At 36.4% G+C, this 23,957-nt stretch overlaps 1 protein-coding gene and 1 non-coding gene across 3 annotated transcripts in view; both read left to right on the top strand.

Moving 5' to 3' along the window:
* TRNAV-AAC lies at positions 134–207 on the top strand. The gene has a single exon. It is a non-coding gene; the product is annotated as a tRNA-Val (tRNA).
* Positions 382–23,957, top strand: part of LOC109343721 (GTP-binding nuclear protein Ran-3-like) — a 32,988-nt gene continuing 9,412 nt past the window's right edge. Inside the window, exons 1-8 of one of the 2 annotated variants that reach the window (XM_019582168.1) lie at positions 382–508; positions 615–684; positions 833–889; positions 993–1,110; positions 1,863–1,952; positions 2,059–2,238; positions 2,350–2,361; positions 10,491–10,498. In XM_019582168.1, coding sequence (XP_019437713.1) covers positions 506–508; positions 615–684; positions 833–889; positions 993–1,110; positions 1,863–1,952; positions 2,059–2,238; positions 2,350–2,361; positions 10,491–10,498 — 538 coding nt within the window. In that variant the 5' untranslated portion in view covers positions 382–505. Of the gene's footprint in view, positions 509–614; positions 685–832; positions 890–992; positions 1,111–1,862; positions 1,953–2,058; positions 2,239–2,349; positions 2,363–2,629; positions 2,637–10,490; positions 10,499–23,957 lie in introns of both variants that reach the window. The other variant, XM_019582167.1, reaches the window with a different exon arrangement.

Raw genomic sequence — 23,957 nt, forward strand, 5'->3', positions numbered from 1 at the left:
TAAATGAAAATTACAAAATAAATTTTAAATCCTAAAAGTTTATAACAATAAAACAGTTCTAGATATAAAAAATTGATTTTGAAAACTAAATACCAGATATATTAACAATACAACCTGATATTCTATCATCAATGGTTTCGTGGTGTAGTTGGTTATCACGTCAGTCTAACACACTGAAGGTCTCCGGTTCGAACCCGGGCGAAGCCAATTATTTAATTTTAATTTTCCTTACTATTTTAAATCTTCTAAGAAGCCCAAAAGAAAAAGAAGAAACTAGAACAATGGTTGGGCCTAGCCCAATTAGTTTTCAAATTTGGACAAAATACTAATTTATTAAATTAAGACGGTGCGTTTTGCGTACGCGAATTAGGTCTCTCTCTCTCTCTCTCTAATTTTGAAACCCTTCCCCTCTACCTTCACATATATATACACAAAACCCTCACATTCCTTCTTCTCATACTTACATTCCTTTCTTCTTTTCTCTCTCTCTAATCGTTCCCATAACATGGTATGTTATCTCTCTCTTTTTCTCTCTAATTTTTCAGTGTAACATTTTCACTTTTTGATTTTGAATTCATATATATATTATTGTTTTGTGTCTTTTTTTATTGCAGGCTTTGCCAAATCAGCAAACTGTTGATTACCCTAGCTTCAAGCTTGTTATCGTTGGTGATGGCGGAACAGGTTTTACTTTTCTTCCAAAACCTTTCATTCTCTTTTCCGATCTCATTTTTTCACTGATTCCATTTGAAATTTCTTCTCAAGTTTATTGCTTGCTTATGATCTCAGTTATGAGTTTTGTATTGATTGGAATATTGTAATAATTTTGCAGGAAAAACTACCTTTGTGAAGAGGCATCTTACTGGAGAGTTCGAGAAGAAATATGAACGTATGATATTTTTCTTCCGTTTTATTTTATTATGTAGAATTTGATGATATGTATTGATTTTTAATTGGTTCTTCTTTGTTGTGGTTTTAATTGTGAATAACAGCAACAATTGGTGTGGAAGTTCACCCATTGGATTTTTTCACAAACTGCGGAAAGATTCGATTTTACTGCTGGGATACTGCTGGTCAAGAGAAATTTGGTGGCCTCAGAGATGGATATTAGTAACACTCTCTTTTTTTAACTATACTCAGTGAATGCCTTATATGTTTTTATGGATTCAAATATATCATTAGTTAACACTCACTAATCAACTTGATGCGAGTAGAATGTATTATTATTTAACACTCACTGATCAACTTGAGGTGAGTAGAATATAGTATTATTGTGAATCAAATGTCTGGTAGGACTGTCATTTGTCTACATGCATGAACTTGTTGTCAATGTTTTTTTTTTATGAATGCTTCCAATTGAATTCTATGTTTTTGAGGTTCTTTTTATTTGCATGTTGGGAGCTTTCATCTTATGCATTTTTGTTCATGCATGGATTATTGGTTTGGTGGTCAGAGTCTATGTTTTGGGTTCATGTCTTCTTTGAAGATTTGAAGCCTGAAGTCAGATTCTGGCATCTTTTATCATCTGATGCTCCCACTTAACATGATTCAATATTTTCAACTTGGAATTGAAGGGTGCTAAATCTACTAATCTAGATTTTGTATTCTAATTAGCCTTGATGCCATGGAATATATGTCAGTATTGTAGTTTTGCATGTCAATTTCATGTTTGTTTTTTGTGAAGTCTCTTTTTACTCATTGCATTGGGGATATTCTATTATTTCTTTAGGATTTCTAGAGTTTAGTCTAACCTGTTTCACGGAATTATTTATGCAAGCTTTTTATGCTTCCATGATTTAAAATCATCTCCTTGTTTATATATTTATTTTACTATGTTTTTAACATGGTGTATTACATTGCAGTATCCATGGGCAATGTGCAATTATAATGTTTGATGTCACCGCCCGCCTGACATACAAAAATGTTCCTACCTGGCACCGTGATCTTTGCAGGTTTGTGAATGAAGTCCTTTAAACCTTCTTCACTGCTGTCTCTAATTAGTCAGCAAAATGTTGTGTATATTTTCTTATGTGCACCATCCTTTCATCTACTTTTCAGGGTCTGTGAAAACATCCCAATCGTTCTCTGTGGTAACAAGGTTGATGTGAAGAACAGGCAAGTGAAGGCAAAGCAGGTTACTTTCCACAGGAAGAAGAATTTGCAATACTATGAGATATCAGCTAAGAGCAACTACAACTTTGAGAAGCCTTTCCTTTACCTCGCTAGGAAACTTGCTGGGTAGCTATCAGCCTATCACTAGTTTTTACCTTCTACACGTGAAGTTAAAATTCATCAAACTTTCTAATGCACATTCCATCTTATGTTTTGCTGTTTGTTTCAATTTTGCAGTGATCCCAACTTATTAAAAGTTCATAAGGAGTTTTGTTCAAGTTTGGCCTTAAGAGTACTCGATTTATAACATAGCATGCAGTATGAACTGCATCAGCCCAGAAGTACTTGGGGGTATTACTTTCGTTAAGCATGGTTCTCGCTAATTCTTCTAAAACACGATTTTTCCTCTCTACAACTCCATTTTGTTGTGGAGTGCGAGGAGCAGAGAACTGATGCAAAATGCCATGCTTATCACAGAATTTGTCGAACTGAAAGTTCTCAAATTCTCCCCCGTGATCACTTCGTATATATATTATTTTTAGGTTAAGTTGGTTTTGGATTTGCTTGGCAAGATTTTTAAAATTTTTGAACGCGTCGCTTTTTGATGATAAAAACAATGTCCATGTAAATCTAGAGAAATCATCAACAATAACTAGAGCGTAGTAACTACCACCAAAACTCATGATTTGTGATGGTCCAAACAAGTCCATATGGAGTAGCTCCAAAGGTCTTGAGGTGGATATCACATTTTTATTTTTAAAAGAGTTTTTGGTTTGTTTACACTTTTGACAAGTGTCACAAATTTCTTTAGTTTTAAAATTCAATTTTGGTAGCCCCTCAACTAGTTCGTTTGATGATAATTTATCTAGATGCTTTATATGGATATGTGCAACACGTCTATGCCATAGCCAGATGTCATCTTCTTTAGAAATAAGGCATTTTGAAAATAATGTAGTGACATCGTCCAAATTAACCATGTAAATATTATTTATACGGTGACCAACAAATTTAACGTTATTAGATAAAATATCACGAATGACACAACAATCAGAATCGAAGGATACACGATTACCTTTATCGCAGAGTTGGCTTATACTCAACAAGTTATGTTCTAGTCCTTCAACATAAAGGACATTATCAATCAGAGTTTGGGATGAGTTACCAACTGTTCCTGTGCCGAGTATCTTTCCCTTGTTGTTGTCTCCATAAGTGACGTATCCTTTTCCTTTAAGTGAGAGATCCAGGAAATTTGATCTATCACCTGTCATATGCCTCGAACACCCACTATCTAAGTACCATTTTTGTCCATGTGTTCGGAGACATACCTGCAAAATAGATTACTTACTTTTCTCAGGTACCCAATTGGTGTTGGGTCCTTTTCTGTTAGTGATTAGGGAATTATCTCCCTTCTTTTTCCATACATAAACTCCGCTAGGTATACCATACTTTTTGATATAGCATGAATGATAAGTATGACCATATGTGTTACAATAAAAACAAGTAGGAGAATGCTTATGATATTTGTTTTTAGCTTGAGCTACCGGTTTTCTATATGGTCGCTTCTTTTTAGCAGTGCGAGTATAACCTAGACCAGTTCGATCACCAACATTTCTAGTTTGATTAAGCAGGTTATCTAATTGCAGTTTACTGTTTGTGAGACGTGTGAGTTTTTCATTTAGTTTAAAATTGTCCTCTTGCAAAGTCTCGCAAGTCTCACAGACAGGTTTTTGACATAAGTTACTAGCAGAGCAGTTACATGAACTACAAGAATAGATGAGATCTAAAGTTTCATTTTCCAGTTTTAATTCATCTAATTCTTTTTGTAATTGGCTTATTTTTTGTTCGTTTATCAGGATTATTCTTTTCCTATCAATGTTAATTCTAGCCAATTTCTTTAATTCATCATGCAACTCGACATAAGCATCATACAATACATCATAAGGAGGTGAATCATTCGAAGTGGATGAGGTGTCAGAATATACCTCATCATTGCCCTTGCATGAGTCTGAATTTGTATTGATGTCAGATCTGGCCATCAGACACAGCTTTGCTGACTCCTCCTCACTATAGGTGCTCGATGTCGATTCCTCCTCAGGTACATCCCAAACGATGTAAGCTTTCTTGGATTTGAAGTCCCTGGGAGTGCTCTTCTCTGAATCAACCTTCTTTAGGTAGGTTGGACACTGAAACCTCATGTGCCCTACCTTTCCACACTCATGGCAAGTGAAGCGATCCTTGTTATTCTTGCCTTTACTGGTTGACTCTTTCGCTTCCTTCTTTTGAAACTTTTTGAGTCCTCCTTTTCTTTTAATGAATTTGCTAAATTTTCGGACTAGGAGACCCATAGTTTCATCATCTAGATCGGAATCAGATTCATCATCAATTTTCTCTTCTTTGTCTTTGGAGGTCGTGGCCTTCAAAGTGATGCTCTTCTTCTTCCGGTCTGATTCTTCATTCATGGTCAAGCGACCCAACTCCATTTCATGCTCTTGAAGTTTTCCAAATAAAGTAGCTAAAGGCATAGAATCTAAATCTTTAGACTCAACAATTGCAGTCACCTTTGGTTGCCATCTCCTGTCAAGACAACGCAAAACTTTATTAGTTAGTTCACCTCTAGCAAATGATTTATCGAGAGCAACTAAATGGTTGACAATATGAGTGAATCGCTTTTGCATATCACATATTGATTCGCTTGGTAACATGCGAAACAACTCATATTCGTGGGTCAGCGCGTTCAGTCTTGCGCGCTTGACTTCGCTAGTGCCTTCGTGAGTCACTTGTAAAGTGTCCCACATTTCTTTCGCATTATGGCACTGCGAGACCCTAAAGAATTCATCATATGATAGGGCCGATGTGATGATGTTTTTGGCGCGCAGGTTATGCTGGACCTTTTTGCGCTCATCATCGGTCCATAAACTTTTCGGTTTATCTTTAGGTTGATCGTCCACAAGATGTTGTGGAACGTAAGGGCCGTTGACTACGGATTCCCAAATATCCGAGTCTATGGCCTCAATAAAAATTTGCATGCGCACTTTCCAGTAGGCATACCCTTCACCACTGAATATTGGTGGTCGATTAATGGATGACCCATCACCACCAAATGGATTTGAAGAACCCATTCCTTTTCCCTTTAGGATCACGAATACGCGGTTGAGCTAGCACTTCGTACTAGCTCTGATACCACTTGTTAGGTATCAGTGGTTACAATACACCTAGAAGGGGGGGGTTGAATAGGTGTCGCGGTTAGAATTACCGCTTTTCGCAAATCAACACTTAATGCTGAATCAACCCTATTTAATCGATTAAGGAGAAAAGGATAATCGATTATAAGCACAGTCTTAATCGATTAACACAAAAAACAGTTTTAAACAGAAACTATTTTAATCGATTAATAGAAACAGTATAATCGATTAACACAGGAATATTAATCGATTAAACAGAACCAGTAAGCAATTACAGAAACGATTAAATGCGAAACAAATAACCGATAACAGAACGAATACAGAGCTTACAAATTTGTATATCAGAATAGCTTGCAATACAACAAAAGAACAGAATGTATTAGTTGAATCAAATATACAAATTAAATCGATTGAAAACAGTAAAGAGAGAGAGAGAAACAAATCCTGCAACTCGAATTTTTATCCTGGTTCGTTTGCTGTCCACTGCAAACTACATCCAGGCCTCCCGGCTGACTTGGGAGATTTCCTTCACTATAATCGAATCAATGTAATTTACAAACACATTATCCAATTACAACACTTAGCAAATGACAAGAAATCAAAGAAACTATCCAATGGTTTGACTCCCTTCCTACCGATAAAGAAAACGTTTCTTTCGGCGTAGCCCCAGCCAAAGAATCTCTCGTTCTTTCCTTTTCTTACACTCTAAGCTATGAAGAAACACACAATCTCTACTGGTGATACGACACCAAGAGATTCCCTTTCACAACAATTATACAAGAATTACAAGAGTAATATTAAGCTATACCTAAGCTCAAATACAACATGAAGGCTTTACTCTAATGCACATTTAACACAAACACATGTGAAATGACAAGTATTAGTTATGAAAACAGAAGTTACAGAATCATAAAATTCATGAAAAAACGCATCAAAATATGCATGAACATGTGAGGGAAAACGTGAGAGATTATAACATGAAATGCACTCAATCCTAAAGCAAGGAATCTCTCATTTCTAAACTCACTAATGCAATTAACAAATAGATGCAGCAATTAACACGTAGAATGCTCTAACTCTCTAATAAATGCAACATGCAACTTATGAGATTAATTCTGAAAACGCAGTTTATAAAGAATCAGTCCAGAACCCCAGATAATCGATTAAATACCTTCTTAATCGATTAACGGGACTAAAAATCATAACTGATTCTGTTTTTCAGTTTTTCAGTTTCAACAACTTAAAAATCAGTTAGGTTAATCGATTAACGTAAACCTTTAATCGATTAACTGCATTACAAAAACGTGTTCCAGTGGCAACCACTTTACACAGCAGTTGGGTTAATCGATTAAAGGTATGGTTAATCGATTAACACTAAATAAAATATGTATTTTCAAATAGAAAACATCAAATATGTTATGCACTTAGATAATACATGTTTGACACTTAGTTTTATGCCTAGAATGCATATATACATGTATTTATGTAATGCATGAACATATTATCAAATGAACATATCTCATGGATGAAATGATTTAAAGATAAATGCATATGAGACATGTTTTAGGTGCCCTAAGCCTTCGACTCAACTTAAACTAGAAACTAGTCTAAGCCTAGTACCAAATAAAAGACTTAAGCACGTTGGATTGTTGGTTATCTTCAAGCACTTTTAGGCACACGTTGTCCTCATCAAAACCATGACGTTCAAGGAGAGCTTTCCAAAGTGTTCCTCTTGACATGCACACTTTCAATCTCCCCCTTTTTGATGATGACAAACTCTACATCAAGTTCATCAATTTTAAAGTAACAATTGCTTGATGAATAAGCTTGAAGATTGTGTTGGCAAGGTTGATGGAATGCGCACATTTATCGGAAGCTGTTATAACGATCAACCTGCACAATTGAGAAGCAACAAAACAACCTTTCTCCCCCTTTTGACATTATCAAAAAGATAACCCAGGTCAAAAAAGCTAGGAAGAGATATTAGTTAATCATAAAACAATGTTAATGAATTAATTTGGGTTTTAACAAATTAACCTGTTTCATTTATGGGTAAATTGAACAAATGCGCTTTATTGGACAAAAAATAGCTAATAAGAAGTGAGAATGGCATGCAAGATTTAATCAAATATTAAGCATTGTAAGCATTATTAAATCTCAAATGATCAAGATCCATTCACTAAGGCAAATAAGCTATTTTGACATAATTATAGCAAAAACACAAACATTTGCATAGCATAAAGAGTAAAGAAAGTCATGAAATAGTACAGGCCATAAAGTCAAATAAAAGACAAATAGCAAAATACGAATCAGTTCTGAAAGCAACAACGATAACTAAATCCAGAAGGTGCCACAAGATAAAAATAAACCTAAGGATAGGATAACCTAGGTCTAAGGTCAGCTAAACTAAGGTTGAGGCGGAGGATAGACAGGCTGATCATCAGGCACAGCAGTGTTCTGATTTCCCTGGATAAGCATAGACAGCTTCTGAAATTCTGAGCAGAACATGGCATTCTGAGCCTCAGCGGTAGACTGAATCATAGTCCTCAGCTCCTGAATTTTGTTATCGGTGTAGGCATTCTGACGTTCCTCGTATTGCTCCATACCTGCAAAATAAGAGTCCTTCAGCCCTTGGAAGTGCAGATCCATGCGGTTGTTAAGTCGTTGTTCCATGGCTTCCATCTGAGCTAAACCAAACACAGAGCTCTGAGGTGCTGTTCCAGACGACTCCCCCTGATTAGTTGCATTCTGATTACCCAAATCCTCCTGATGCTCATTATCCGACAAGTCCAGATCAAAGGTGGTATAGTCCTCCTGATACTGCCATGTAGTACCATACTTGTAAATTCCCATCTTATGAATGAGACTCTCACCCACCAAGTGATCTTTATCAGTGTACTCAGTAATGATGGTATCAGAAATGTCAATGCGCAAATAATCAACAATGCGGGATATGAAAATGCTATACGGGAGCAGCTTGGACTGAGACAATGAAACGCTGTTCATGATTTTCAGAATCTCCTCAGGCCAATTGATCATCACGTTATTCTTTACAGCGTACATGAAACGCAAATCATTCACAGTAGGCTGTGCATGATTAGTGTTCCGCTGCACTAATATGTAAGCAATAACATAATGCAATAACCTGTTCTCAACAGAAAGTGACCCTGCCTTGGTCAGTTGACCCTGAATATACAGATGAGGGCCCCGAAGGAATGACTTATACACATCAACGGGATCAAAATTGTCCTTGACCCAAGAACAGTCCCCTATTCCAAAACCAGACGACGATAAACCTCCAACATTCAGAAATAAATCCTCACTCATCTCAAACAGATTACCGGAAATCATGGACCAATATTTGCCATCCTTGTATCTAAAATTAGCGTAAAATTCCCTAACTAGAGCAGGGTATACGCGTCCCTTCAATTCCAAAAACTGAACGGCTCCTTGAGCCTCCATGTCATGCGGAAAACTAAAGTTTTGTTCCGCTAACCAGGTTAAGTCGGCATACCTGATGTATGTAGGCTTGCGGCCTTGAAATTTTGCCAACCGGGTCTCTTGCAAAATGAGGGAATAATAGGGGTCACCGCGGTCCCGAGTGGAGGGTGAGCCGGTTTCCCTTCTTCGAATGCGCGTTGCTGTAGTCTTGACCCGCTTTGGACGACTCTGCTCCATTGAAGATGATGAACTCGAAACTGAGATTGATGAACAGAGGGGCAAAGCCTAACCTAGGGTTTGGATTGGATGATTCGGAATTGAGTGGATTTTTGGATGAAATAGAATGATTTCGGAAGGTTTGAGAGGTTTAGGATGAGGTTTACTTAATCCTATTGCACCTGGATTAGTATTGTTGCTGTTTCAGAAAATCAAGGCGCAAAGAGGTTGCGAAAAGGTCAGAAAAAGTGCAAGACCGAGACACTGTTTGCCTTTAACGTACTGGTTTTAATCGATTAACGGGATGGTTTAATCGATTAAAACAGTGTAAAATTTGAATTTTCAAAAAAAATTGCCCAGGTAATCGATTAACGGGCTGTTTAATCGATTAAGTTTTAGAAAATTTGAATTTTCCAGAAATGAAGCCCAGGTAATCGATTAACTATTGGCATAATCGATTAAATCAGAGAAAATTTCGTTTTTAGGCAGCAGAGTGGTTTCGACTTTTTAGGACACACGTATGCATTATTACAGATTTATCGAGACATATATAATCACATTAAGAAGTTAATCAAGAGATATATTTTTGCATTTTTAACATATATCATTCAAACATGAAACACATAGGCATAGAGAAGCAAGACAATTTATGCAAACAGCTAAACAATTTTTAAACAAGATATTGTTCATCAAGAATTCCTAGTTCTCTCCTTAGAACATAGAAGGTATCCCTGGGAAGGGGCTTGGTGAAAATATCTGCTAACTGTTTAGATGTTTCCACAAATTCAAGAACACAGTCACCTTTTTGTACATGGTCACGCAAAAAATGATGTCTAATTTCTATATGCTTTGTTCTAGAATGCAAAACGGGATTCTTGGATAGGTTAATGGCACTTGTATTATCGCATTTTATTGGGATCTTTTCAAGTTTAAGACCAAAGTCCTTAAGTTGCTGCTTCATCCAAAGGATTTGAGCGCAACACACACCAGCGGCAATGTATTCCGCTTCAGCGGTGGACAAAGCAACACAGGCTTGCTTCTTGCTGTGCCATGCTACTAATGAACTGCCCAATAGGTGGCAAGTACCACTAGTGCTTTTCCGATCCAACTTACATCCGGCGAAATCGGAATCGGAATAACCCACCAAGGATAGTGAGGCATCCCGAGGATACCATAATCCCATGTTAATAGTTCCTTTTAGATATCTCATGATTCTTTTAACAGTTATATAGTGTGATTCTCTAGGTGATGATTGATATCTCGCACACATGCATACACTGAACATGATATCAGGTCTACTTGCAGTTAAGTAAAGTAAAGACCCAATCATACCACGATACTTCGTTACCTCGATTGCTTTTCCTTTCTCATCTTTGTCTAAGTAGCAAGCAGATGCCATAGGTGTGGAAGCTTCCTTACATTTGTCCATTTCAAATTTCTTGAGTAGCTCTTTGCAGTATTTCGCCTGATGGATGAATATCCCACTTTCTAGCTGCTTTATCTGCAATCCTAGAAAGAATGTGAGTTCTCCCATCATAGACATTTCGAACTCCCCCTGCATCATCTCAGAAAATTCTCTACACAAGATATCATTAGTAGATCCAAATATTATGTCATCTACATAGATTTGTACAAGCAGAACATGATTTTCTGATTTTCTAATAAAAAGCGTTGTGTCAACCAAGCCTCTCTCGAACCCTTTTTCTAAAAGAAAGGTACTAAGTCTGTCATACCAAGCTCTAGGAGCTTGTTTGAGACCATATAGTGCCTTTTTAAGTTTGTAAACATGGTTCGGATATTTAAAATTTTCAAAACCAGGCGGTTGGTCAACATAAACTTCTTCTTGAATGTATCCATTCAGGAAGGCGCTTTTTACATCCATTTGAAAGAGTTTGAAGTTCATTAAAGATGCAAAGGAAAGAAGCATTCTGATGGCCTCTAGTCTGGCTACAGGAGCGTAGGTTTCGTCATAATCGATACCCTCCTCCTGGTTGTAGCCTTTGGCCACCAAACGTGCTTTATTTCGAATTATTAAGCCAGATTCATCAAGTTTATTTCTGAAGACCCATCGAGTACCAATTACGGGATGATCATTAGGTTTGGGGACCAAGTCCCACACATGATTGCGCTCAAACTGGTTTAGCTCTTCTTGCATAGCTATACCCCAGTGTACATCCTCAATGGCCTCATCAACGGTCTTAGGCTCAATTTGCGATACAAAAGCTACAAAATTACAGAAATTTCGTAAGGAACTACGGGTTACCACTCCCGTAGATATGTCACCTATAACTTTATCAATTGGGTGAGCTTTCTTTGTTTTCCACACGGTAGGCATGTCTGAGTGCTCTTGAGGTTCGATTTGACCTTCATCATTGGCTCCTTTTTCATTATCCATGTCCTTGGAGTATGCTTCTTCCAAAGCACCTGCAACATCATCAGAAACGACCTTTCTCTTCTCTTTTGGAGAAGATTCGTCAAACTGTACATGGATAGACTCTTCAACTTGCATTAAATATTTGTTAAAGACTCTGAACGCTTTGCTATGAATCGAGTATCCCAAAAATATTCCCTCATCGGCTTTAGAGTCGAATTTCCCTAAGGCCCGCTTTCCATTATTTAATATAAAACATTTGCAACCGAAAGCGTGAAGATGGGATATATTTGGTTTGCGGCCTTTTAAAAGTTCATAAGGAGTTTTGTTCAAGTTTGGCCTTAAGAGTACTCGATTTATAACATAGCATGCAGTATGAACTGCATCAGCCCAGAAGTACTTGGGGGTATTACTTTCGTTAAGCATGGTTCTCGCTAATTCTTCTAAAACACGATTTTTCCTCTCTACAACTCCATTTTGTTGTGGAGTGCGAGGAGCAGAGAACTGATGCAAAATGCCATGCTTATCACAGAATTTGTCGAACTGAAAGTTCTCAAATTCTCCCCCGTGATCACTTCGTATATATATTATTTTTAGGTTAAGTTGGTTTTGGATTTGCTTGGCAAGATTTTTAAAATTTTTGAACGCGTCGCTTTTTGATGATAAAAACAATGTCCATGTAAATCTAGAGAAATCATCAACAATAACTAGAGCGTAGTAACTACCACCAAAACTCATGATTTGTGATGGTCCAAACAAGTCCATATGGAGTAGCTCCAAAGGTCTTGAGGTGGATATCACATTTTTATTTTTAAAAGAGTTTTTGGTTTGTTTACACTTTTGACAAGTGTCACAAATTTCTTTAGTTTTAAAATTCAATTTTGGTAGCCCCTCAACTAGTTCGTTTGATGATAATTTATCTAGATGCTTTATATGGATATGTGCAACACGTCTATGCCATAGCCAGATGTCATCTTCTTTAGAAATAAGGCATTTTGAAAATAATGTAGTGACATCGTCCAAATTAACCATGTAAATATTATTTATACGGTGACCAACAAATTTAACGTTATTAGATAAAATATCACGAATGACACAACAATCAGAATCGAAGGATACACGATTACCTTTATCGCAGAGTTGGCTTATACTCAACAAGTTATGTTCTAGTCCTTCAACATAAAGGACATTATCAATCAGAGTTTGGGATGAGTTACCAACTGTTCCTGTGCCGAGTATCTTTCCCTTGTTGTTGTCTCCATAAGTGACGTATCCTTTTCCTTTAAGTGAGAGATCCAGGAAATTTGATCTATCACCTGTCATATGCCTCGAACACCCACTATCTAAGTACCATTTTTGTCCATGTGTTCGGAGACATACCTGCAAAATAGATTACTTACTTTTCTCAGGTACCCAATTGGTGTTGGGTCCTTTTCTGTTAGTGATTAGGGAATTATCTCCCTTCTTTTTCCATACATAAACTCCGCTAGGTATACCATACTTTTTGATATAGCATGAATGATAAGTATGACCATATGTGTTACAATAAAAACAAGTAGGAGAATGCTTATGATATTTGTTTTTAGCTTGAGCTACCGGTTTTCTATATGGTCGCTTCTTTTTAGCAGTGCGAGTATAACCTAGACCAGTTCGATCACCAACATTTCTAGTTTGATTAAGCAGGTTATCTAATTGCAGTTTACTGTTTGTGAGACGTGTGAGTTTTTCATTTAGTTTAAAATTGTCCTCTTGCAAAGTCTCGCAAGTCTCACAGACAGGTTTTTGACATAAGTTACTAGCAGAGCAGTTACATGAACTACAAGAATAGATGAGATCTAAAGTTTCATTTTCCAGTTTTAATTCATCTAATTCTTTTTGTAATTGGCTTATTTTTTGTTCGTTTATCAGGATTATTCTTTTCCTATCAATGTTAATTCTAGCCAATTTCTTTAATTCATCATGCAACTCGACATAAGCATCATACAATACATCATAAGGAGGTGAATCATTCGAAGTGGATGAGGTGTCAGAATATACCTCATCATTGCCCTTGCATGAGTCTGAATTTGTATTGATGTCAGATCTGGCCATCAGACACAGCTTTGCTGACTCCTCCTCACTATAGGTGCTCGATGTCGATTCCTCCTCAGGTACATCCCAAACGATGTAAGCTTTCTTGGATTTGAAGTCCCTGGGAGTGCTCTTCTCTGAATCAACCTTCTTTAGGTAGGTTGGACACTGAAACCTCATGTGCCCTACCTTTCCACACTCATGGCAAGTGAAGCGATCCTTGTTATTCTTGCCTTTACTGGTTGACTCTTTCGCTTCCTTCTTTTGAAACTTTTTGAGTCCTCCTTTTCTTTTAATGAATTTGCTAAATTTTCGGACTAGGAGACCCATAGTTTCATCATCTAGATCGGAATCAGATTCATCATCAATTTTCTCTTCTTTGTCTTTGGAGGTCGTGGCCTTCAAAGTGATGCTCTTCTTCTTCCGGTCTGATTCTTCATTCATGGTCAAGCGACCCAACTCCATTTCATGCTCTTGAAGTTTTCCAAATAAAGTAGCTAAAGGCATAGAATCTAAATCTTTAGACTCAACAATTGCAGTCACCTTTGGTTGCCATCTCCTGTCAAGACAACGCAAAACTTTATTAGTTAGTTCACCTCTAGCAAATGATTTATCGAGAGCAACTAAATGGTTGACAATATGAGTGAATCGCTTTTGCATATCACATATTGATTCGCTTGGTAACATGCGAAACAACTCATATTCGTGGGTCAGCGCGTTCAGTCTTGCGCGCTTGACTTCGCTAGTGCCTTCGTGAGTCACTTGTAAAGTGTCCCACATTTCTTTCGCATTATGGCACTGCGAGACCCTAAAGAATTCATCATATGATAGGGCCGATGTGATGATGTTTTTGGCGCGCAGGTTATGCTGGACCTTTTTGCGCTCATCATCGGTCCATAAACTTTTCGGTTTATCTTTAGGTTGATCGTCCACAAGATGTTGTGGAACGTAAGGGCCGTTGACTACGGATTCCCAAATATCCGAGTCTATGGCCTCAATAAAAATTTGCATGCGCACTTTCCAGTAGGCATACCCTTCACCACTGAATATTGGTGGTCGATTAATGGATGACCCATCACCACCAAATGGATTTGAAGAACCCATTCCTTTTCCCTTTAGGATCACGAATACGCGGTTGAGCTAGCACTTCGTACTAGCTCTGATACCACTTGTTAGGTATCAGTGGTTACAATACACCTAGAAGGGGGGGGTTGAATAGGTGTCGCGGTTAGAATTACCGCTTTTCGCAAATCAACACTTAATGCTGAATCAACCCTATTTAATCGATTAAGGAGAAAAGGATAATCGATTATAAGCACAGTCTTAATCGATTAACACAAAAAACAGTTTTAAACAGAAACTATTTTAATCGATTAATAGAAACAGTATAATCGATTAACACAGGAATATTAATCGATTAAACAGAACCAGTAAGCAATTACAGAAACGATTAAATGCGAAACAAATAACCGATAACAGAACGAATACAGAGCTTACAAATTTGTATATCAGAATAGCTTGCAATACAACAAAAGAACAGAATGTATTAGTTGAATCAAATATACAAATTAAATCGATTGAAAACAGTAAAGAGAGAGAGAGAAACAAATCCTGCAACTCGAATTTTTATCCTGGTTCGTTTGCTGTCCACTGCAAACTACATCCAGGCCTCCCGGCTGACTTGGGAGATTTCCTTCACTATAATCGAATCAATGTAATTTACAAACACATTATCCAATTACAACACTTAGCAAATGACAAGAAATCAAAGAAACTATCCAATGGTTTGACTCCCTTCCTACCGATAAAGAAAACGTTTCTTTCGGCGTAGCCCCAGCCAAAGAATCTCTCGTTCTTTCCTTTTCTTACACTCTAAGCTATGAAGAAACACACAATCTCTACTGGTGATACGACACCAAGAGATTCCCTTTCACAACAATTATACAAGAATTACAAGAGTAATATTAAGCTATACCTAAGCTCAAATACAACATGAAGGCTTTACTCTAATGCACATTTAACACAAACACATGTGAAATGACAAGTATTAGTTATGAAAACAGAAGTTACAGAATCATAAAATTCATGAAAAAACGCATCAAAATATGCATGAACATGTGAGGGAAAACGTGAGAGATTATAACATGAAATGCACTCAATCCTAAAGCAAGGAATCTCTCATTTCTAAACTCACTAATGCAATTAACAAATAGATGCAGCAATTAACACGTAGAATGCTCTAACTCTCTAATAAATGCAACATGCAACTTATGAGATTAATTCTGAAAACGCAGTTTATAAAGAATCAGTCCAGAACCCCAGATAATCGATTAAATGCCTTCTTAATCGATTAACGGGACTAAAAATTATAACTGATTCTGTTTTTCAGTTTTTCAGTTTCAACAACTTAAAAATCAGTTAGGTTAATCGATTAACGTAAACCTTTAATCGATTAACTGCATTACAAAAACGTGTTCCAGTGGCAACCACTTTACACAGCAGTTGGGTTAATCGATTAAAGGTATGGTTAATCGATTAACACTAAATAAAATATGTATTTTCAAATAGAAAACATCAAATATGTTATGCACTTAGATAATACATGTTTGACACTTAGTTTTATGCCTAGAATGCATATATACATGTATTTATGTAATGCATGAACATATTATGAAATGAACATATCTCATGGATGAAATGATTTAAAGATAAATGCATGTGAGACATGTATTAGGTGCCCTAAGCCTTCGACTCAACTTAAACTAGAATCTAGTCTAAGCCTAGTACCAAATAAAAGACTTAAGCACGTTGAATTGTTGGTTATCTTCAAGCACTTTTAGGCACACGTTGTCCTCATCAAAACCATGACGTTCAAGGAGAGCTTTCCAAAGTGTTCCTCTTGACATGCACACTTTCAATTAGAAGCTTTGAAATTTTGTTCTAAAAGTTCAGTCCTAGTGACATGTAGATGAAGCTAGTTTCTTTGTTGTTTGATTTTCTCTTCATCTATTTGAGTGGTTGTCGAACCATTGAACTTTATTTTCGCTTTTGCATGTCAAGTCCCTTGTGTTTTAGGTGTTGAGCCTTTGAAATTTGGGGTTAGAAGGTTGTCAAACCCTAACCCACATTCTTACCATGACAATGAGCTTAATATGGTGGGGTTAGATGTTCTAGTGTGTGTGTGAATGTTTGAAACTAAAAATCTACTACATGCATGTCATTTGGTCATACTTTAGAATCTATTTTCAATGTGTTTTTATCTCTATCCTGAGTTTCGGTTCATTTCTTGGTGATTGAGGTTAATGAACTCAACCCCACATCTTTCTTGATATCCAAGCCCAGATTTTTGTTACCCTTTCCATTAGCTTCATTTTGATATAGAATTTGTCATTTTTGGGTAAGTAGGGAGTAAGTTATGCCCAATTTATCCAAACTAGTTTTTATTATCTCCAAAACTATGATTAGTAAAAAAGATCACTTCTACAATGTGCTTTCCAATCATAATCATAGGCCTTATAAGTACGTTTCATTTTCCTTATCAAACCAGCTTTCCAAATTGATAAAGTTCTCTCAAATCCATTCAGTCATTTGACAGTTATGCCTATTTTACCAAAACATATTTTGTCGTAGATTAGTCCAAAAGGAGGTTATGGTAATCTATAAAGATGCCTTCCAAACCATGTTCTACCATCCTAAAATCTAAAACCTCAAAATACAAATTTTTTTCCTTGTTCAATACTCTTTCTAAAATGACAAAATGTGCATGTTTTCAATCAGCCACTCAAGTGTTATGCTCTCTATATTGATGTAGTGTATGATTGCCTTGTGGCTAAATATCATGGTTGAACATTACTTGATGTTTAGTACATAAACCCAAGCCTTAATATACAATTCCATTTAAACTAATTTCATATGAAAACTATTGGACAAAGCATTCATTTTGAGAATCTTATGACAACTCGAGGTCATTCTCCTTGCCGAAAGTTCTAACCGAAGTCGATGAGTTCATAGAACCCTAAAGGTTCTTAAACTTCCTAAGATGAACTAAAATATGTCAAATATTCTGTTCCACCCGAGTATTACTCATGTATGTTTCAAGTTATCAAATTCTAGTACTCATTCAAGAGTGAATCGAAATGTTTCAGATTAATTTTGATCCCTTGAACCCAAACTATCTACGAGATTCTCATCATGCCCAGTTAAGACTCTAATTGTATCCAAATAAAATATTTGGATATGTTCACCTGTCTAAAGCCCTGTTAGGACAACTTCTTAATAATTTTAATAAAATCGAAATATCGAGATTAACCGTTTAACACGTTAGAGGTACAAGTTGTGGCAAGGAATTAGTAAGATCGGTAAAGGTATAGGTATGGAGAGAAGAGCTTTCGTGTATGAGCTTAGAAATGATGTCGAAGATAGTCGTGCATCTCTAAACTAGGCCTAAGGCAGAGATAGTCGAATACTATTTTTGTGGTCGAAATAACTAGGTATTGAGGCCCTTTAACTCGTAAATTGCTAATTTAAGATTGAATAGAGTTTATTTGATATATGATTTTATGTTGAATCTGTGATCTTGTTTGGATTGACATGATTATTGGTTTATCTTAGGAGTTGAAATGATTGGTATGATTAAGGTTGTTTTGGTAATTCCAAGTAATGTGAAATTGCTATATACTTGATAAGAATGTTCAATCCTGATAATAGAATCTTGATTGATATAACTAATTGAGAAAATTATATTGATTATGAATGGGTATTTCCTTATTGGATTGAATTTTGAGATTGTCGAATTAACTGTCGCATCATGATAAAATTGTCACTATACATTTTCTTGACATGGCATATGGGTATTCATGACGAAATCAATTTTGAGAAGATTGTGTTTTGAGAAGAATGAAACGAAGGGAAGTGAAACTATTTTACTTAGATTTTGCTAGCTAAAGTCTTTTGAAAATGTAGATAGTGTTTTACAAGAAAGTTGGTGAAACATTGTTTTGGAAAAGCATGTTTGCATGCCGATTTAAACAAAGGTTTGGTTTGCTAACTCAAAACAAAATGATATGAGAAACCCTAAGTTTAAAGTTGTATTCTTTCATAGTGTTAAATTAATATAAATTGTCTTGACTTACACAAATTGATTTTCCTGGTCAAAATCCAGTTTTAATAAGGTTGACGTCTTTACCACGAAAAGTTTCCCTTCGTTCATCTTAAAAGAACCATTGTCATGTCATATGCAGATCATAAAATCCATATCACTATGTCTACTATTAGTAGCATAGTCTACATGAAGATACGACACTGCTAATGATGTGTCAAGAACCCAGAGGGGTACCTTGTCTGTGTGACTTTGTTGACGGGACATTGCGGATGGGGATTGATCTTTCAGGAATAGGATAGCTCCCTTGCACCGACGGAACTCCTTGCAGTAACTGCGGTGACCTTTATCACCGCCAAGAAGGTGTTGTGTTCAAGATGATATGGCAGCTATCTTTGCCGATTGAAGGGTTTTTGACGCTACTAGTGCATGGTACTTTGTCTATGAGTTACCAATGGTGGGAGCATCGCGATATTCGTCATGTTCGCTTCTAAAGAACAGCATAGGTCTGGTCAGGCTCGGCAAATGTTGGTACCATTGCTGTTAATGTTAAGTCTAGGGGCCCTATTGAAATCATTTCTCCATGCACTCATTAAGAGACTAATAGTTGTATCAATATAGACATAACAAATATTCATTTCCCATGATATTGACATTCCACATTGATTACATCTATGTGACATTGATTAAATGATAAATGATATCTGAATTTGATATTTTGTGTGTCGCTAATATATCATATGTGGAAGTACTTGCTCTCCTAACATTTTAGGGAGTACATGACTTGATGGAGAATTATCATGCCATCGTCCGAAGGAAAGGAAAGACAATTCTTACGACTAGGTAGTGTGTCGCTCTATTGTAGGATGTAACACCTGAGTTAGTATATTAAATTTTATCCATGAAAGGTTGTGAAATTTTACATTGTTTTGAAGGATGTAACACCTGAGATACTTGGAAAAATTTATTTCACGTTTTCAAAATGGTTTTGCTATCACAATATATCATTTCTTCACTTGTCTACTTATTTTAATTCCACTGAGTTAGGGTGTTACACTTTGATACCAACCTTTCGTAACAAATAGTATGGTTAACTTAATAAAATGAGACCGACCTTATGGTATGGTAAAAAGGAACCCGAAAATGGAGTAAATAAATAATCACTAATTAAATAAATTATTCATCACTCATCACTCGAAAATAAATAAATAAATAAATAAACTTGCAACAACTCGAATTAAGCTTTCAACAAATTGACACATTTGTTGTTGAGGGGGGAATTCCTATTGTGGAAATATGTTTTTCAACACATATCTGGTATGGAGATAATTGCTGTGAATCTCAGAGAGCATATGGTCCATGAGAATCTCATTCACAAGATGAACATTTATAAATATGGAGGTGAATAGATGTATCAGGAGGACCATAGGACTACAATAAATTTGGATATACCAAATGAGGAAGAAGGTGGCGAGCAACATGAGCAAAATCAAGAGGAACAAAATGACAGTGCTTCTAATATGCCTCAAGGACCCAACACGCTTTCGTAGCACCAATAGATGGAGAACATGTTGAGAGCCAAAGGACTACGGAGCATAGTGGAGAATGGTTTTGAAGATCCATCTACTATAACGTTGCTAACAAAAGCACAAAGGGAGCAGCTAGAAAATGCCAGAGTTATGGATCATAAGGTAAAGCATTACCATTATCAAGCTATTGATAGAATGATCTTTGAGCAGATTCTGGATAGAAGTACGACCAAAATTGTGTGGGATTCCATGAAGAGCAAGTTTGGAGGAAATGCTCGTGTGAAAAAGTCACTCCTTTAAAGATTGAGGATAGACTTTGAGATTATGGAGATGAAGTCTAGTGAAAGTATTACTGAATACTTTGTAAGAGTTATGGCAATAATCAACCAAATGACAAGCACTAGGGAGCAAATGCACGACTCAAAAGTGGTAGAGAAGATTCTAAGAACACTCATGGAGAAGTACATGTATATTGTGGTGTCTATAGAATATTCTAAAGATATTAAGGACACCTCAATAGATAAATTATAGAGGTCTCTTGTAGTTCATGAACAAAAATGCAGGCGACATGATCAAGGAGAGGATTAGGCACTAAAAGTGAGCAGTGAGGACATGACAATAGTTAGGGGCAGAGGAAGGGCAAGTTCGAGAGGCCGAGGATGTGGGAGAGGTAAGCAAGCATTCAACAAAGCAATTGTGGAGTGTTTCAAGTGTCACAACATTGGACATTTCCAATATGAATGTCTAAATTGGAACAAACAAGCCTAGTATGCGGAGCTAGAGGAGGAAGAGGAATTATTGCTAATGGCACATGTTGAGGAATTAGAGCAAAAGGAAATGATGTATGGTTCTTGGATTCTGGTTGTTCCAATCATATGATCGGAGACAAAAGTATGTTTACAAGCTTAAATGAAAAATTCAAGCATTCAGTTAAGCTTGGAAACAATACTAGAATAGAAGTAACCGTAAAAGAAAGTGTCAAGATACTATTGAACAAAGTGGTGTTTATAGTCATTAAGGTCTACTATGTCCCTAGACTTAAGAACAACCTCTTAAGCATAGGACAACTCCAAGAGAAAGGCTTGGCTATTATGATTCAAGGGGGTATATGCAAAATTTGTCATCCTGAGAAAGGACTGTTGATAGAAACTAAGATGAGTGTTAATATAATGTTTGTACTATTAACCAAATCCACACTAAATGCACGAACTGATAACTACTTGTAGTTAAGTTGCTCAAATTTGTCCTAATTATGGCATGAGAGATATGGTCACTTAAGCTACAGAGCGTTGAAAATACTTCAAGAGAAGAAGATGGTGAGAGGTTTTCCACAACTTGAGGACACAAATGAGGCATGCAATAATTGCTTTGCAGGGAAGCAACAAAGAAAAGAAATCCTGAAACAGAGTACTTGAAGAGCAAAGGAGGTTTTAGAGTTGATTCATTCTGACATCTATGGTTTGATCAGCCCAATCTCCAACAATGGAATAAATATATTTTATGCTTTATTGATAATTTTAGCCGTAAAGCACGGGTATACTTACTTGTTGAAAAGGAGGCGGGAAATCATATTAAGAGTTTCAGGACCGATAGAGGTGGTGAATTCACCTCACATGATTTCAATAATTTCTTTAAAGAGCATGGTATTTGGAGGCAACTTACCACTGCTTTCACACCACAACAAAACGACGTAGCTGAATGCAAGAACAAGACAATGATGAACATGGTGAGATCGATGCTTATAGCAAAGAAAGATCCCAAAACATTTTGGCCAGAAGCTATAACTTGGACATTTTATGTCCTCAACAGATGCCCTACCTTGGCAGTTAGAGATATGATGCCTCAAGAAGCATGGAACAGTGTAAAGCCTACGGTGTAGTATTTTCGAGTTTGGGGATGCCTTGCTCATGTACACATACCAAAAGCCAATAGAGGTAAATTTGACAAAAGAAGTTTTATTTGTATATTGTTGGGTTGAGTGAGGACTCTAAGGGGTATAGGTTGTTTTATCCCCAAAAAAAAGATTCATTGTTAGTAAAGATGTTGAGTTTGAAGAAAAGAAACAATGGGAATGGGGGAGAGAATTATGAAAAACAAATAGGGGTTGATCTTGTATGGAGTGATGATGAAGATGAGGGAGATGATGTGAGTGATTATGATATAGATACCACAAATGAGAATAGATTAGAAGAGGAAGGAATTAAAGAGCCTATAAATTTAACTAACAATGCATGAGATGTAACTAGTAATGTAGGAGAAAATGAGGGAAGAATTAGAAGACCTCCAAGTTACCTTAGTGATTATATCGTTAATAATGAACACTTAGAAGATGAAGTTGTGTTGGACATGGCAAAAATTGAAACAAATGATTCATCAACATTCGAGGAAGTAGTGATGAATAGACAATGGAGATTAGCCATGGATGTATGCAATAAAAAGAAACCAAACATGTGAGTTAACCAGCCTGCCAAAAGGAGCTAAATGCATTGGAGTCAAATGGATCTATAAGACCAAATTCAATGAACTCGGAGAAGTAGACAAGCTCAAGGCATAGTTAGTAGCAAAGGGATATTCTGAAAAGCATGGAGTGGACTACATAGAGGTATGTGCACCAGTAGCATGATCATCAAAGAAACAGGCAGGGGTCACTCTTTCAACCATAGAGGTAGAGTATATTGCTGCTACTACATGTGCATGTCAAGTACTCTGGATGAGAAGAGTTCTACAAGAACTGGAATATGCATTGGAAGACAACACAACAACCAGTTTGTGTGACAACACTTCAACTATCAAGTTATCCAAGAATCAAGTCTTTCATAGGAGAAGCAAGCATATTGATGTACGATACCACTTCTTGCAAGATCTTGTCGATGATGGAGTTATAAAGATGTAGCATTGTGATACACAAGATCAATTGGCTGACATTTTGACAAAACCGTTAAAGAATGACTCATTTCATAAGCTTTGAGCAATGCTTGGTGTATGTTCAGCAATAGATAAAACTAACTTACGAGAGTAAGTGCAGTTTAAGGGAGAGAATGAAATAATTAATTCCTTAAGTTTGGGACTTAAGAGTTTAAGTCATACATGTTGTTACTTTGTCATTTAATTCTATTTAATAAGCTCTTGTCTTCAGAGATTAGTTTAGATTTTGATTAAACACTACGGAATTTATGTTGAATGTATGGCTATATAAACCAAGTATGTTAAATAAAATATATCATTTCCCAATTTATTCTCAACTTTAACACATTTTCCCTAATACATTCACCACTCCCTAATATTAACATTTTACCTCATACATTCAGTCTCATATAACATTGTGAGTCTTATGGTTATACGATAAAACTTTCCCTTGAGCTTAAATGGAACATTCCTATCACATATAACACCTGAAGTACTCTACCATTTCTTCCAACCCCTTGAATCCCGTGGTTTATAAATTCATCAATTTCTTCATGGTGTTGTATGATTAACACAATATCCTTAAATCTAGTGACATTTGATATGGGTGAATATGAGTGACAGGAGAAAGAAAACCATTGGGGGCAGACATAAAGCTTCAAGGAGAAGAATATGAGTTGCAACCTAAAAGGATTGTGTTACTGTGTTAGTTTCAATATGATATATGAGATCGTAGTTTGAATTGATGTGGCGAATTTCGATAGGTGGGATATGGTTTGGCGCATTATAGAGGGACATAGAATATTCCTTCCCCTAACAGATCTGGTACATAAAGATTTGCATGATTTAGAAGGATGCCAAAAAAAATAGTGAAAGATTCTCTTGTTCATAAAGATGGAAAGTTCGGTTATAAATTATAATGGGCCGTGGAGAAAAACCCAATATAAAAAGAAAAGAGATAGTAAACTAAAGGATATGTTTGTTGACCTCATTTTTTTCATTTTAGATAGAAAAACTATAAAACCCAAGCCCTT

The sequence above is a fragment of the Lupinus angustifolius genome, chromosome LG03 (assembly GCF_001865875.1).
Source record: "Lupinus angustifolius cultivar Tanjil chromosome LG03, LupAngTanjil_v1.0, whole genome shotgun sequence".
Classification (NCBI taxonomy): Eukaryota; Viridiplantae; Streptophyta; class Magnoliopsida; order Fabales; family Fabaceae; genus Lupinus; species Lupinus angustifolius.